Below are 13,171 nucleotides of genomic sequence, written 5' to 3'. Positions count from 1 at the left end.
GCCCAGTTGTCTGCTGTGTGTCCATTCGCTGTGTGTTCTTCTACCACCGCTTCTATCCTCATCAGAGGCACCGGGAATCTGTGTTTTTTTCTTTTTGTTGCATCATCCTGTTGTGTCATCTCTCTGTGTGTGCGGCGCCATTCTTGGGCAGGCTGCACTTTCTTTCACGCTGGGCAGCTCTCCTTACGTACGGGGTGCATTCCTTGCACGTATGGCTCCCCTACGTAGGGGACACCCCTGTGTGGCAGGGCACTCCTTGTGAGGATCAGCACTGCACATGGGCCAGCTCCACACGGGTCAAGGAGGGCTGGGGCTTGAACCGCAGACCTCCCATGTGGTAGGCGGATGCCCTATCCATTGGGCCAAGTCCGCTTCCCAATTTGGTTAAGTCTTGACATATGCATATACTTGTGAAACCATCACCACAATCAAAATAATAACATCTGTCTCCTCAAGCACTTTCCTCATGCCCTTTTACATTTAACAGAGGGGCCATGTTAAGAATAGACTAAAGAGGGGCAAAGGTGGACACAAGGAAAGCAGTCAAGAGGCCACTGCCATCATCCAGCAGAGAGGCGGTGGTGGCTTGGACCAGGGAGGTAGCAGTGGCTGTAGCAAGAAGTAGTTGATTAATAAATCACCAATCTCATTAACTGCTTGTCTCTTCTCCACTCCAATCCACTCTGAAGATAAATGAACGAAAATGTTCCTTTCACAGGGCAACTCCCTCCCTTCAGGCGGTCAAAAAAGTCTGCTAGCTTCCTATTACCCTCAGGCTAGAAGTCTCAACTCCTTAAGGCCCGGGCGTCCCCTAGCGCCACTCTCGAACCTGCGCCTTGGCCTCCTTCCTGCCCCTCTCCAGCCATTCCCCTCCACTCTGCCTTTGCTCTCTGTTTCCACACTTCTACCCTCATCTCAAAACTGTGTCCGCACCAAGTCCCACTTTCTCCAGAAGGTCTTTCACAGTCTTCACTGGGATCTCTCCCTCCTCTAATCTCCAATTGCACTTGTTGCTAACACTTCGTGGAGAGCTTAATCTTGTTTATCATTCCTGCTCTAAGCACCCAGAGGGCAAGGACACCGGGCGCACAAACTCGGGGGCCCCGGGCCGCGGGGCCGCTCCTCGGCGGCTGCAGGCGCTGGTGCCCGCGCGGGTTTGTGTGCCGCAGCGTCCTCGTCGTCCTGCCCCCCTCCTTCGGCATCTGCTCTGCATTAGTCTGTCCCAGGCCTCCGCAGGCGCCGATGATTAAATCATCATCATTAACCAGGGCCTGCTCCCCCCATCCCCGGCAGCAGGGGGAGGCCGGAGGGACAGGATCACTACCAGGTCCCTGGGGTCCCCCCCCCCCACGCCCCACTCCCCGCAGGCTCCCACTCGGAGATTCCGCGAAGCCGGGAGAAACTCCCGCAGCCGAGCCGGGTGAAGCCCTGCCAGGCGGACGCGTCAGCCGACAAGGGTGGCAGCCGCGGGGACAGGGCCCCAGAGGAGCTTCTGCGACCGGGTCGTCGTCGTCTCAGGAGACCGACAACCCCGGGCGGGGGCGTGCGGAGACCGCCTGGCCTTTTCGAGTCGGAGGGGGCAGTCTTTTACAGGCTCCAAAAGTTAGTGCGTTGGTTGGGTAGGGTCCATCAAGGTGATTCCTACAGGAGATCGAAGAGCTAGGACCCTTCCCCACGCCCTCACGCCCCCGCCTCACTCTAATTACGGATTGAGGAGGGGGAGGGGCCAGCGGGGCTCAGGTGAGCACACGGGGAGAAAGGGGCACGGGCGGGGCCTTACAGAGGGCCAGCGAATCCGAACAGACCTAGGCCCTCGTTGCTGGGAGACAAGTCCCGCCCCGCAGGCGGCACCGGAAGTGGCAGGCCGGGATCAGCCTTTAAGATGGCGTCTCCTCAGGGGGGCCAGATTGCGATCGCGATGAGGCTTCGGAACCAGCTCCAGTCAGTGTACAAGATGGACCCGCTACGGAACGAGGTGCAGGGGCGGAAGGGTTATAGCTGTGGTCGCCTAGCCGGACGAACTGGGGGCGGCCAGAGGACGGGCGGTGGCTGGCCGGGCGCCCAGTGCGCCTGCGCAGACACAGGGTCCCCAATGCGCCTGCGTGCCTGTGGTCGTGTTGCCAAACTCCCGGCTAGGACGCGTGCGCGTTCTGCCGTCCACGTCGTGTAGTCTCCCCTGGGAGAGGAGTCGGGCGAGTGTAAGTGAAAGGAGCCCCCGCTGTGTGCGGAGCCACCTGCTGGGCGGAGGAGGACTGTCAGCCCCCGAGCGCTAGCCCCCCGAGGACAGCGTCGGGAGTGGGACTTGGCCGTGGGGTCTGATGAAAGAGGCGACCCCCAAGCTGGGAAGACGCACTGGGGAAGGGGGGCGGAGGGCGGAGGTTATCTGTAACTGAGGGTGTGTCCGCAGGAGGAGGTCCGGGTGAAGATCAAAGACCTGAATGAGCACATCGTCTGCTGCCTGTGTGCCGGCTACTTCGTCGATGCCACCACGATCACAGAGTGTCTTCACACTTGTGAGTGTCCTGGACCTCGGCAGGCTCTTCTAGCTTTCAGGCCCCGCCTAGATGGCTCCCAGGCTCTGGGCTATGTACACGGGGCTAGACCTCCTTTTCTATTCAGCCATTTGGGCACACCCCCACCCCCCCCACCCCCAGCCCATGAACCTGATTCCCAGAGTGCCTGAGGGTGTGCTTTACTCTTCCTGTAGTCTGCAAGAGTTGTATTGTGAAGTACCTCCAAACCAGCAAGTACTGCCCCATGTGCAACATCAAGATCCACGAGACACAGCCACTGCTCAACCTCAAACTGGACCGGGTCATGCAGGACATTGTGTATAAGCTAGTGCCTGGCTTGCAAGACAGTGAGTGACCAGCCTGGATTTGAGGGGCATCTTGGGGACTGATGCTGGGTGGCAGCTTGAGGTGACAAGGGCTTTGGTGGGACTCATGAAAGCAAAGGAAATGACTGCCAGAAGGACCAACTGAGAGATAGCTGATACTTGACTTCTCCCACTCCATCTCCTTCTAGGCGAGGAGAAACGGATTCGGGAATTCTACCAGTCCCGAGGCTTGGACCGGGTCACTCAGCCCAGCGGGGAAGGTAGGTCCCTGGTGATGGGAGGGTAAGGTAAAGCTCCCAGAGCATCCCTCCTACCCGATTTTGCTCTCTTTGGGGAGGGAGGGATACGAAACCTGTCAGCCGCCTCCCTCCCCTGTCTTCCTCAGAACCAGCCCTGAGCAACCTTGGCCTCCCCTTCAGCAGTTTCGACCACTCTAAGGCCCACTACTATCGCTACGATGAACAGCTGAGCCTATGCCTGGAGCGGCTGAGGTGAGCGGCAAGTCGGGGGCCGTCTGAGGTGACAGTGTGAATGACGTGGAGCCAGAGAGGCTCAGGGAGGGGATGAGCAGTGCTGGAGTGTCTGTTCCCTTGCAGAGAGCATATTGTGGCTGTGGGCGGGGAAGTGGGGAAAAGATAGGGACTTCTAACTTCTGTCTGTTTCCCCCCTAGTTCTGGCAAAGACAAGAATAAGAGTGTTTTACAGGTAAGAAGGGCTGAGGGGAGGGCTTCTCTATGTAGAGACTCACCTCCCCATGGCCCTTCCCTTACACACCCTACCTTTTCCTCTTCCCTCCCCTCCTCGCCCCCAGAACAAATATGTCCGATGTTCCGTTAGAGCTGAGGTTCGCCATCTCCGGAGGGTCCTGTGTCACCGCTTGATGCTTAATCCCCAGCATGTGAGTAATCCTACAGTGTGGTTTCCTTGGGGGGAAGGGGCTGTGAGGGAGGGACAGAGTTTGGGGTGGACCAGGGAAGTCCCTAGAGGAGAGTCCCTAAAGCCTGGCACCGCACCCTCTCCCCCAGGTGCAGCTCCTATTTGACAATGAAGTTCTCCCTGACCACATGACAATGAAACAGATATGGCTTTCCCGCTGGTTCGGCAAGGTGAGCCAGTTCCAGGGCCGTCCCTAGGGCAGGGACGGATGAGGGGAGCCTCTCAGTAATCCTATCCCTGTTGACCACTTTTTCCCTTGTTCTCTCCTTAGCCATCCCCTTTGCTCTTACAATACAGTGTGAAAGAGAAGAGGAGGTAGGGGCTAAGCCCCCACCCCACACCCCTCCCCTCCCCTCCCCAGATATTTATGTAAAATTAATTGCGGCTTTATTTTTTGAAATAAAACTAAAAAAAACCAGTCATCTCTTTTTCTCATTGCCCCACCATTCACACACATCCATCTCTGTCAGATGGCATCTCCCACTTTGGGTCTGCCTCCCATGTCCTGCTTCCCTCGGAACTCTGAGCTGCATTGTGAAGGAGGGCCTTTGTCTGTGTCCATAGTCTCTGGATGTATTGTCAAAGGAGTCGGGTAGAGGGCCTTGCACGTGGGGAACTCAGAAAGAGAGCTACGTAAACCCAGGCCACCAGCTCTGTTCAGTGAAGGGAAGGGTTTCTGGAGGACACTCTCAAGTATGCTGTTGTGTGCTGCAGGTAGCCCCGTCTACATGTGGTGGCACGTGGACCAGGGTTGAGCAGTGGCTACTGTGGAAATGGAGAATGAGATTTTAAAGGATAACCCAAAGAACTGCGCTGTGGTTCTCTGACTGGAGGAATGAGGAGAGGGAGGAGTCTAAAACACAGCTGGAGGGAGGGGGAGGACAAAGAGAATTGGAGGCCTGGCTATCTGTGCAAGATTTCAACAGTCCTTCCAGCAGGGAGGCTAGGGGAATCCAGGGCAAGGAGAGGGTTGTTGAGAAGGAGAGAGAATAGCAGGAAGAGAAAAAGTGGCTTCGGGAAAAAGGGGAAGCAGGAAGGCATGAGTTCCATTCATTAATTCAGCAAAACTTCCTTGTCTGTATGAACTCAGGTGCATGCCAGAATGTGCATTGGAAATAAACCCAGCCAGTGTTGCTGTTCTACAGGCCTCTCAGCAGAGTAGTTAGAAACTTGTCCAACTGGGGCAGTAACAGATGCAGGCAGAAGCTGGGAGTTTCTGAAGGAAGCGAACAACGCTGCTGCTGAATCTGGGACAAGGGAATTGTCATAGTTTCAGAGAGCGCCGTAACAAAGTAGCACAAGCTTGACAGAAATTTATTGTCTCACTGTTCAGGAGGTTAGAAGTTGGAAGATAAGGGGGGCCATGCTCCCTCTGAAACCTGTAGGGCGGAATCCTTCCTCGCCTCCTCTGAGCTTCTGAGGACCCCAGGAATCCGTGGTGCTCTTTGGCCTGCCATGCGGCACGTCAGTCTCCGCCTCAGATGGCACCTGGTGTTCTCCGATGTCTCTCTCTTAGAAGAACACCAGTCATTGGCTTAAAGGCCCAACCTAGCCCAATAGGGCTAAGGGATGAGATGACCTCATCTGAACTAATTCCATCTGCAACTACCCTCTTTCCAAATTTGGTGGCATTCCGAGGTTCTGGGGGTTAGGACTTCAGTATATCTTTTGGCAAGAAACAATTCAACCTGGAGCAGGCTACATAAATGTCCCCAGAACCCAAGTTTAAAGCCTAAATCCTGTGGGGCCCAAGTCTGCCTCCACACCTCCAAGGGGGTCCCTGTGAGTCACTCGTGGTTTGAAGGGCCCCCAGCAGCAGTGGATGGAGACCAGGTGGCGAAGGGTTGTGGGAGGTGGGGAGGAGACCCAGCAGAGGGAAGGAGGGAAAGCTGAGTCACACACCTGCCGGCCAGCTGGCAGCGGCAATTCTTGAGACTACCTGGGCTTCCTGGAAGCCACCAGCCGCTTGGCCGGGATGAAGCTGGAGGCTTCAGACCTAGAGAGGGAGCACACGGCTGCTGCGTGGAAAGGCGGTGACCAGAGACAGGACACCTGCTGGCGCAAGATCCCTGCCTGCCTGCTGCGGGCCCCAAGATTCCCAAAGCTTCCCTTCTTTTTGGTCTCCTGCCGTGGCCGCTGCTCCTCAAAGGCGCTGCTTCTCCTTCCAGGCCTGTGTCACCTCCTCCGGGAAACCCCCCAGGGCTGCTTCTGCCGGGTGTGGGCCTGCCTCCACACCAGCGCAGACCGCCAGGCTTTATAGGAATCATTCCCGCGCCCTTCCCGCCCATTCTGAGCTCTTGCAGGCCCGGCACGCCCACGGTGGCCAGACGGCCATTTCCAAGGAGAAACTCGGGGACAGAGGCGGGGCTGAGGGGAGGGGAAGCAGAAACGCCCAGGGGCTCCTTCCGGAGGCCGCCGGGAGGTGGGGAGCACTCCGAAGGCTGGGTCTCCTCCCCGAGGCCCCGCGGGTGGCCCTCGGGTTGGGGCTTGGCGGTGGAGAAGGCCCCGTCTGGGCACGAGGGGCCCCGAGGCCCCAGCCTCGGGGCGCGGGGACCTTCGGTGGCACACGGCTTGCGGCCAAGGAGCAGCGGCAGGCGCTGCCGCCGGGCCCCGCGCGGGGAGGGCCAGGGGGTCTCGGCTGCCGCCCGCGGCCCCGCGGCGCCGCCTTTTTGTCTGTGCCCCGCGGGGGTGGCTGACGCCCGCCAGCCGCGGGCTCCCCACCGCTCTCTCCGGGGGCTCGGGGTCCCCTTGGCCCCACCGGAGACCCTGTTCGCCGAGGGGGGGGGCGTGGGTGCGCCCTGCCTCGGCGAGCCTCGCTTAAGGGGCCCTGGGGCTCCGCGGCCTCAGGGCCGTCCCCGCCCTCCCGGGCGCCCGGCTAGGGCGGGCGGCGTCCGTCCTCACCCGCACCGCCACTCCCGCGACTTGGCCCTGCCGACCGCTCCCACCCCAGGCGCTTCCGCGGCTCCACCTCGCCCCTCCGTGGCGCAGAGGACGGGTTCCTCTCTCGGCCTGGCCAGCCCCTCCCTGGTCTTGGGGGGACGTGTGTGTGTGGGGGGGACTTCCTTAGAGCAGAGGCTCAGGGTATCTGCTTGGGGGGGGGGGGGGTGCTTCGCGTACCCAGCCGCTCCTCGCCCCAGCCCGCACACCCCGGGGTGGCGCCGGCGTGCGGGGCTCCACACGCCAGCGCGGAGGGCCCGCCGCGGCTCACAGACCCCGGCCCTGGAGGTCAGGGAGATGAAATGTACGTGTCTGCCTCCGTCCGCTCCGCTGTGACATATCCTGAAAGGGCAAACAAGCGCAGGAGAGGACGGCCGTCCCCGCCCCTCGGCCTGGCGTCCCCCCCCACTCCCCTTCCCGCTCCCTCTGGTTCAGGGGGTCGCCCTAAGGATGGAGGTGGGGCCGGCCAGCGCGTCTCGGAGACTGTCCTCGTCCCGCGACCTGGCCAGGTGGCCCTGAGGGCATCCCCACTCTCTCACGCACAGGTCAGGGGGCTGAGTGGGAGCGCCCGGCCAAAGAGGAGAGGTCGTTTCGTGAGCAAGACTGGGGTGCCGTGGCCGGAGCTGGGGTGGCGCTGAGCGGGGGAAACCTGAGAGCCTAGAGGCTGGGGTGGGCGAGGAGAGTGAGAAGCGGGGTGCTGGGGAATACGCGACTAGGTGGGGGGTAGGGCTGGGGGAATGAGGAACAGGAAACCCGAGAGGGAGCCATGGGGGGAGGGGCGAGACGCATCCTTAGACGGGAAGGGGTGCCTTCCCGCAGAGGGAAGGTCGGAATGCGGGGCTCTCTAGAGGGGAGGGAGCAGAGGCCCGGGGGATGAGGAGCAGGGGGCAATCAGAGGAGGTGGGAGACTTGAGGGATTGGGGGAGAATGACCGAGAGGGAAACCGCCCCACCCGGTGCGGGCAGAGGTAAAGGCGGGTGTCCGTGGGTGGCTCTGGGAAGGACCCACGGCAGTGAGGGTGGAGCCATGGGGTGGGAGGTGCAGCCCGAGGAGGCCCAATGGCCAAGCACGGAGGAGTGTCCCAGCTGGCCCCAGAGGAGAGTGAATCCGTGCTCCCTGGCCGGGGTGGGAAGGGGGAGGCTGAGCGCCCCCCACACCCCCACAGCCCAGATCCCAGGTTTAATCTTTTAATCTCCCTCATTAATCACTCACCCTCCTCCAACGCCCCCCTTTGCAGATCCGGTTTCTCCCCAGCTCGAGTTGCAAAGGCTGTGCTGTGGAAAGCCCCCTCCCGTGGCCCTGCGACCGTCTGGACTGGTTCGTGGCCTCCGGGACACCCCTGGTCAGGCCGCTGCTGTCCACGACCTCCTCTGTTTACTAGTCTCCCCTTTCATCCTCTCCCGGCAACCCACGACCAGGCACGGCACAAGGCCACGACCTGAGCCCGGCTGCAGGGGAGAGAAGATAGGCGAGAGCTGGAGTGGGGGTGGCAAATGTGGGTTGGGGGAGCCCCACATTCCCCACAGTCACCAGGGAGTCACTGAAAGGAAAGAAGGACGTAGAAGCTGCAGAAAGGATGCTTGAGTGAAGGTCACTGTGTCTGTTTGGTGACAGGTCCCGCGGTTTCCACTGCCTCCAGGGACCGGCTTAAATTGCAGATTGAGTGAAAGGACCAGGAGGAGGGGGTGGCTCAGGGTCTGCAGGCGCAAGGCGGTGAGCAGGAGGACCTCTCCTGGCCTTCCCCTGCCTCCCACCATTAATAACCAATTAACAGTGTTGTGAGGCGTTTCACCTTTCCGCTGTGGCCTGGCTGTCCTCTCTGACAGGACCAGCAGTGGCCCATCTGGTTGTGTGTGGCTCAGGCCACCACTGAGGGCACTGTGTGAGTGTCCCAGTGGTGGGGAAGGAGGCGCCTATCAGATCTTAACCAAAAAGACCCCTTGTTCCTTGAGTTTCTTGGATGGGCCAGATCAGTGCCTTAGGCCACTTGAGTTTCCCCCAAAAGCGGTTGTTGTAGACACCACTCTCAAAGCATCTTCTCACCCTTGTCAAGGAATCAAGTCCAAGTGTCTCTGGTGGCTGAACCCTATTTGGGGCCCCCCAAATGTAGGCTTCACTTGTTCCAGGGAATGGACAGGGGCACACAGAGGACCACTGCACAAATGGTGGGAGGAAGCAGTGATGGGAGTCTCTGAGAGTGGGTGGCAAGGACAAGCCTGGTTCTTTATGGAGCTGTTTGCAAAACATGGAGAAAGCTGCTGTGTTTCCTGCTCCCAGCTCCACTTCTGGCCATTTCCCCCGGACTGACACGGCTTCTCTGCACCTGGGCAGTGAATGTCCGCGTGTCTGGGTATTCCAAGTGTGATATGTGAACCTAGCCCTTGCCTCACTTGCCTCCACTGTCCCAGCAGCTGTCCGCTGAGAGTTGTGCCTTCTTCCTCCGACAGCCAGGACTGCGGGCTGCTCAGCAGGGCTGGAGCCCGGGCCTGGAATAGGAGTGGGGCAGAAGCCCGACAGAACATGTTAAGAAGTAGGACTTAATACCCCAGGCCTGGAGGTTTGTCCCTGGGTTGGCAGGCCTGCCTCTGAAGGCCTTGCCGCGTCTGTCCCAGGGTCTGGTTGGGTCCCTGAAGTCTGCCCCCCTCACCCCTCGCTGCGGGCAGTGACAGCAGGCCCAGGCTCCCCTGCAGTTTCCAGGCCTCCCGGAGCTGGGAATTGCCACCTGAACTACAGGACCTTAATAAAGACCCACTGCCAACCTAAGGACGGGTAGAATGAGTGGAAATACACAGTTCCTGGGGAGAAGGAAGGCAGCCAGGCATGTGAGGTCAGATAGTTCCAGAAAGCGCCAGGCACAGGCATGGGCGCCAGGGGCAGGTGGTCCCAGGAGGGGGCTCTAGACGGACACATGACCCCAGTCCTGTGAGAAGCATCCAGACTTCGATGAGGCCAGAGAAAGACATGGTGCCACCAACATAAGCATAACTGGTTTCACAAACCACTAGTAATATCATCAGCTTCCCTAGAAATCAATACACAAGAAGACGTCATCCTTCTCCATCCACCAAAAGAGCAAATAATTTTTTTAAAAGTGAAAGCGCTCCATGCTGGTGCGGGTGTGTTGAGACTAGCACTCCTTCACTGCTGGTGGGAATTACATTGTGAAATGCTTTTGAAAAGCAATGTGGCGGCATAGCTTTAAGACACTCGTATCCTTTCATAATTCCATTTCTATAAATCTACTACTCTAAGAAAAATAAATACAAAATGCTTTATTAAAAAAAAAAAAATCGGGAGCAGGAAGCCCTCGAAGGAGCCAGTCATCCCTGGCAAAGCCACCTCCGGGGCAGTAGCAGCTGCTGGGGTTTTGCAGTGTCCTCTCTCCTGAGGCCCCGTGTCTCCCGACATTTCAACTCGCGTTGTGACTTCCTTAGGGCCTCTGAGGTGGGGCAAGCAGCAGGAGGGGTCCACTCACCTGCGAACCAGAGAGGTGAGGGGTCCGTTCACCTGCGCGTGCTTCACAGCTGTACCCCCAGCTCCCGCTGTTCCCGTTTGCAGCCGCTCTGCTGGGCCGGGTCCTCCCGAGTCTGGCGCCCGTCACTCCACATCTCCCCGCTAGCGCCCCGCTAATCATTTCCAGTTCCAGGCCCGCTTAAGGGCGAGCTTTCGGCAGGGGTAGGGTGGGAATCGAGAGGCCGGGTGCAGAGACTGGGGTCCCGGGAGGAGAGGGCGCAGCAGGGCCCTACTCCTGCACCACTGGGATCGCAGTCAGCTCTGATCCCCCTCCTCAGAACTCTGCACATGTCCCAGCCGTTGGGACCGGAAAGCCATTTTATCGTCGAGTTTATGAGTCGCAGCGGCGGCTCCGCGGGGAGCCGGCGGCACACGGAGTCTGGGAGCCGCGGGGGAAGGTCCCGGCCAGGGTGTGCGCGGAGCCGCGTCCCGCACTGTGGCCCGTTCTCCCTGCCCGGGTTCGGCGCGCCGACCCGCGGGCCTCTGCTCTCCGCGCTGTCCCACGCTGTGGGGACATCTACCTTCTCCAGACCCACCGCGACAGGGGGTGGGGTGGGGACGTGAGAGGAGGGGCACACTGGGCTCGGGCCCCGCGCCAGGGGCGGGTCCGACACTGGGGGCCCAGATCGGGGGCCGCGCGCTGGGGCCCAGGCAACTGCGGAGCGGAGCGGGTGGCGGGACCGCCACAGCCAGGCCGGCCATGAGCTCGGGCCCCGTGCCCCGGACCCCCCGGCCGCCCCGGTCGTCCTTCAGCATCGCAGACATCCTAGGCCCGCGCATGGTCCCTCAGGCAGCCCCCTCGCCGCAGGTCCCGGGGTCGGGCCCCGGCGCCGCATCGCCCCTGTGCGCGCTGGAGGAGCTGACTAGTAAAACTTTCCGCGGACTCGACGCGCGCGCCCCGCAGCCCTCTGAAGGTACAGCGCTGGCAAAGTCGCGCACTCCGACTTGGCCTGTTCTCCTCCTCCCTCCTCCAGGTTCCGGGGCTCGAAACCTTTGTTCTCCCTATCCCTCCTTCCCCTGCCCAGCCACCCTAATCTGTCCCCTGCCCTGAGCCCACATGCCGCGACTAGCATCTCTCGCTCTTCAGTCCCAGAGCCTTGGGGATGGGACGGGCTGTCAAGAACTGAGTGAACCGTTAGTCGTTCGCTGTAGGCGGGGCAGTCGCGACAGAGCAAGGCCGGAGAGGAGACAAAAGGCCTGAGCCCCAGCCGGTGGACGAGTGAGCCAGGGCAAGGGTGGCCCAGAACGCTCTGCGGGTCCAGGCTCTCTGCCCAGCCACCCTCCTCCGGAGGCGCCAGGATCAGAAGGGCGAAGAGCCCCCAACTCTGAACTCTGCCTTTCCTCGCCCTTTGTACCTTCACTGTCTGTCTCCTTTTTGGGCTCGAGGAGGGGGCTCCGGTGTCACCAAGGAAGTGCCTGGCGCGCGACCCACGGGGCTCAGGAAAGGCACGATGGAGATTCTGTTATGGTCATCATGCCTAGCTGGCTGCCCCCGCTCTAACCCCGCCCGCCCCCGCCCCTGGTGCCGCCCCACGCTCTTGGCCAAGGACTCCGGAAAGCCTCAGATGCCTGACCCCGCGTCAACTCTGGCCTGTCCCGCCCTCGTCCCACTCCTCTCCGCCCTCCTCCATCCGCTAGACGCCCTGGGCCTGCAGCCCACGCTCTGGGCTGCCTCGCTCCGCGCCCCAACCTCCGACCCCTGCCTGGCCCCTCGACTGCCCGCGCCCCTGCTAGCCTTCCCCATTTCCCCAAGAGCCTCTGGCGCGATCCCACCCGCAGCTTTTCCTTGCCCACCCCCAGCTGATTCCCGCGGGTCGGAGACTGACTCCAGTCGTATCCCCGCAGGCTGCTCCGCCCCGGGCGCGCTGGGCGCCGGCCCCGCCGGCCGCCGACGGCGCAAGTCCCGCACGGCGTTCACCGCGCAGCAGGTGCTGGAGCTGGAGCGGCGCTTCGTCTTTCAGAAGTACCTGGCACCATCCGAGCGCGACGGGCTGGCCGCGCGACTGGGCCTGGCCAACGCGCAGGTCGTCACTTGGTTCCAGAACCGGCGCGCCAAGCTCAAGCGCGACGTGGAGGAGATGCGCGCCGACGTGGCCTCGCTGCGCGCGCTGGCGCCGGGGGTCCTGGGCCGCCTCGCGCGGCCGGACGGTGCCCCAGACCCCGGCCCCGGCCCCGGCCCGTCTGACTCCGGGCCGAACCCGCCTGACGAGGGGATACGGATGGACGATTGAGGGCGAACCCGTCGCCGGCCTTGGGCCCCGGAGCCCGGAATTCCGCGCTCCGCTCTGGCCGGGTTCCGGTGGGGAGGGAGGGGGCCCGCAGTCCGGGCGCCCCGTTTCCCCAGTCTTTGAGAATAAAGCTGAGACACGGCCGCACCACGCCTTGATCCCGGCGCGGGGAGCCGGTAACAGCAAAAACTGCTTTGGTGGCGGGGGATTACGCGCTGCGATGTTTCCTTTAGGCCTTACCCCTTACGGTAGGTGATGCAGGTATGCCCGTTTTGCAAAGAAGAACCCCGAGTTCAGGATTTGAACCCACCCTTCCAGCCGGCTTTTAACCCTCTGCTCCGCAGAGCCCGGGCTGGGGAGGGGGCGGGACGATGGCGGCGGCTGCAGACGATCCCTCCTCTTCCACTGGCTGCCTGGGGGCGCAGGACTCCGCTGGGCCTTTGTTCTGCCACCTCCGAGGCCTCGCTGGTAACATCCAGGCCCGCCCCGGAGCGGCGGCGTCGCGCCTGACCCTTTTGTCTTTCCCCACCTTTGGTCACTTGTTAATGGGGGTCCGGAACCTTCTCACCGCCCCCGCCGAAAGAACTCTACACACGAGACGCAGGGAGTGCTGGGCACCCGCACGGGCCCGACACGCTGACCCCCGGGACCTCCGCCTGGCACTCGGGTCGAAAATATTCCCTTCACGACGACGGCGGCCGGAAGGCGCGTCCAGCTG

The 13,171-nt window shown here is 61.4% G+C and overlaps 2 protein-coding genes across 3 annotated transcripts; both read left to right on the top strand.

Annotated features, from left to right (window-relative positions):
* Window positions 1-1,829: 1,829 nt before the first annotated feature.
* Window positions 1,830-4,193, top strand: PCGF1 (polycomb group ring finger 1). 2 transcript variants are annotated; one of them, XM_004464350.5, is made up of 9 exons: window positions 1,833-1,975; window positions 2,408-2,513; window positions 2,708-2,860; window positions 3,028-3,099; window positions 3,225-3,330; window positions 3,511-3,544; window positions 3,651-3,737; window positions 3,865-3,945; window positions 4,047-4,193. In XM_004464350.5, the coding sequence occupies exons 1-9, from the start codon at window positions 1,883-1,885 to the stop codon at window positions 4,092-4,094; spliced, it is 780 nt and encodes a 259-aa protein (XP_004464407.1). In that variant the 5' UTR covers window positions 1,833-1,882; the 3' UTR covers window positions 4,095-4,193. The 2 variants fall into 2 exon arrangements, with proteins under 2 accessions (XP_058134958.1, XP_004464407.1); XM_058278975.2 differs by lacking the exon at window positions 3,865-3,945 and having other exon boundaries at window positions 1,830-1,975.
* Window positions 4,194-10,925: 6,732 nt separating this feature from the next.
* Window positions 10,926-13,155, top strand: LBX2 (ladybird homeobox 2). Its single transcript, XM_004464351.3, has 2 exons — window positions 10,926-11,139; window positions 12,071-13,155. Exons 1-2 carry the CDS (start codon window positions 10,926-10,928, stop codon window positions 12,454-12,456), a joined length of 600 nt encoding a protein of 199 aa, XP_004464408.1. The 3' UTR covers window positions 12,457-13,155.
* The last annotated feature ends 16 nt before the right edge of the window (window positions 13,156-13,171 follow it).

Source organism: Dasypus novemcinctus, chromosome 17, assembly GCF_030445035.2.
Source record: "Dasypus novemcinctus isolate mDasNov1 chromosome 17, mDasNov1.1.hap2, whole genome shotgun sequence".
Lineage (NCBI taxonomy): Eukaryota > Metazoa > Chordata > Mammalia > Cingulata > Dasypodidae > Dasypus > Dasypus novemcinctus.
This window is presented reverse-complemented; position numbering and strand designations above follow the sequence as displayed.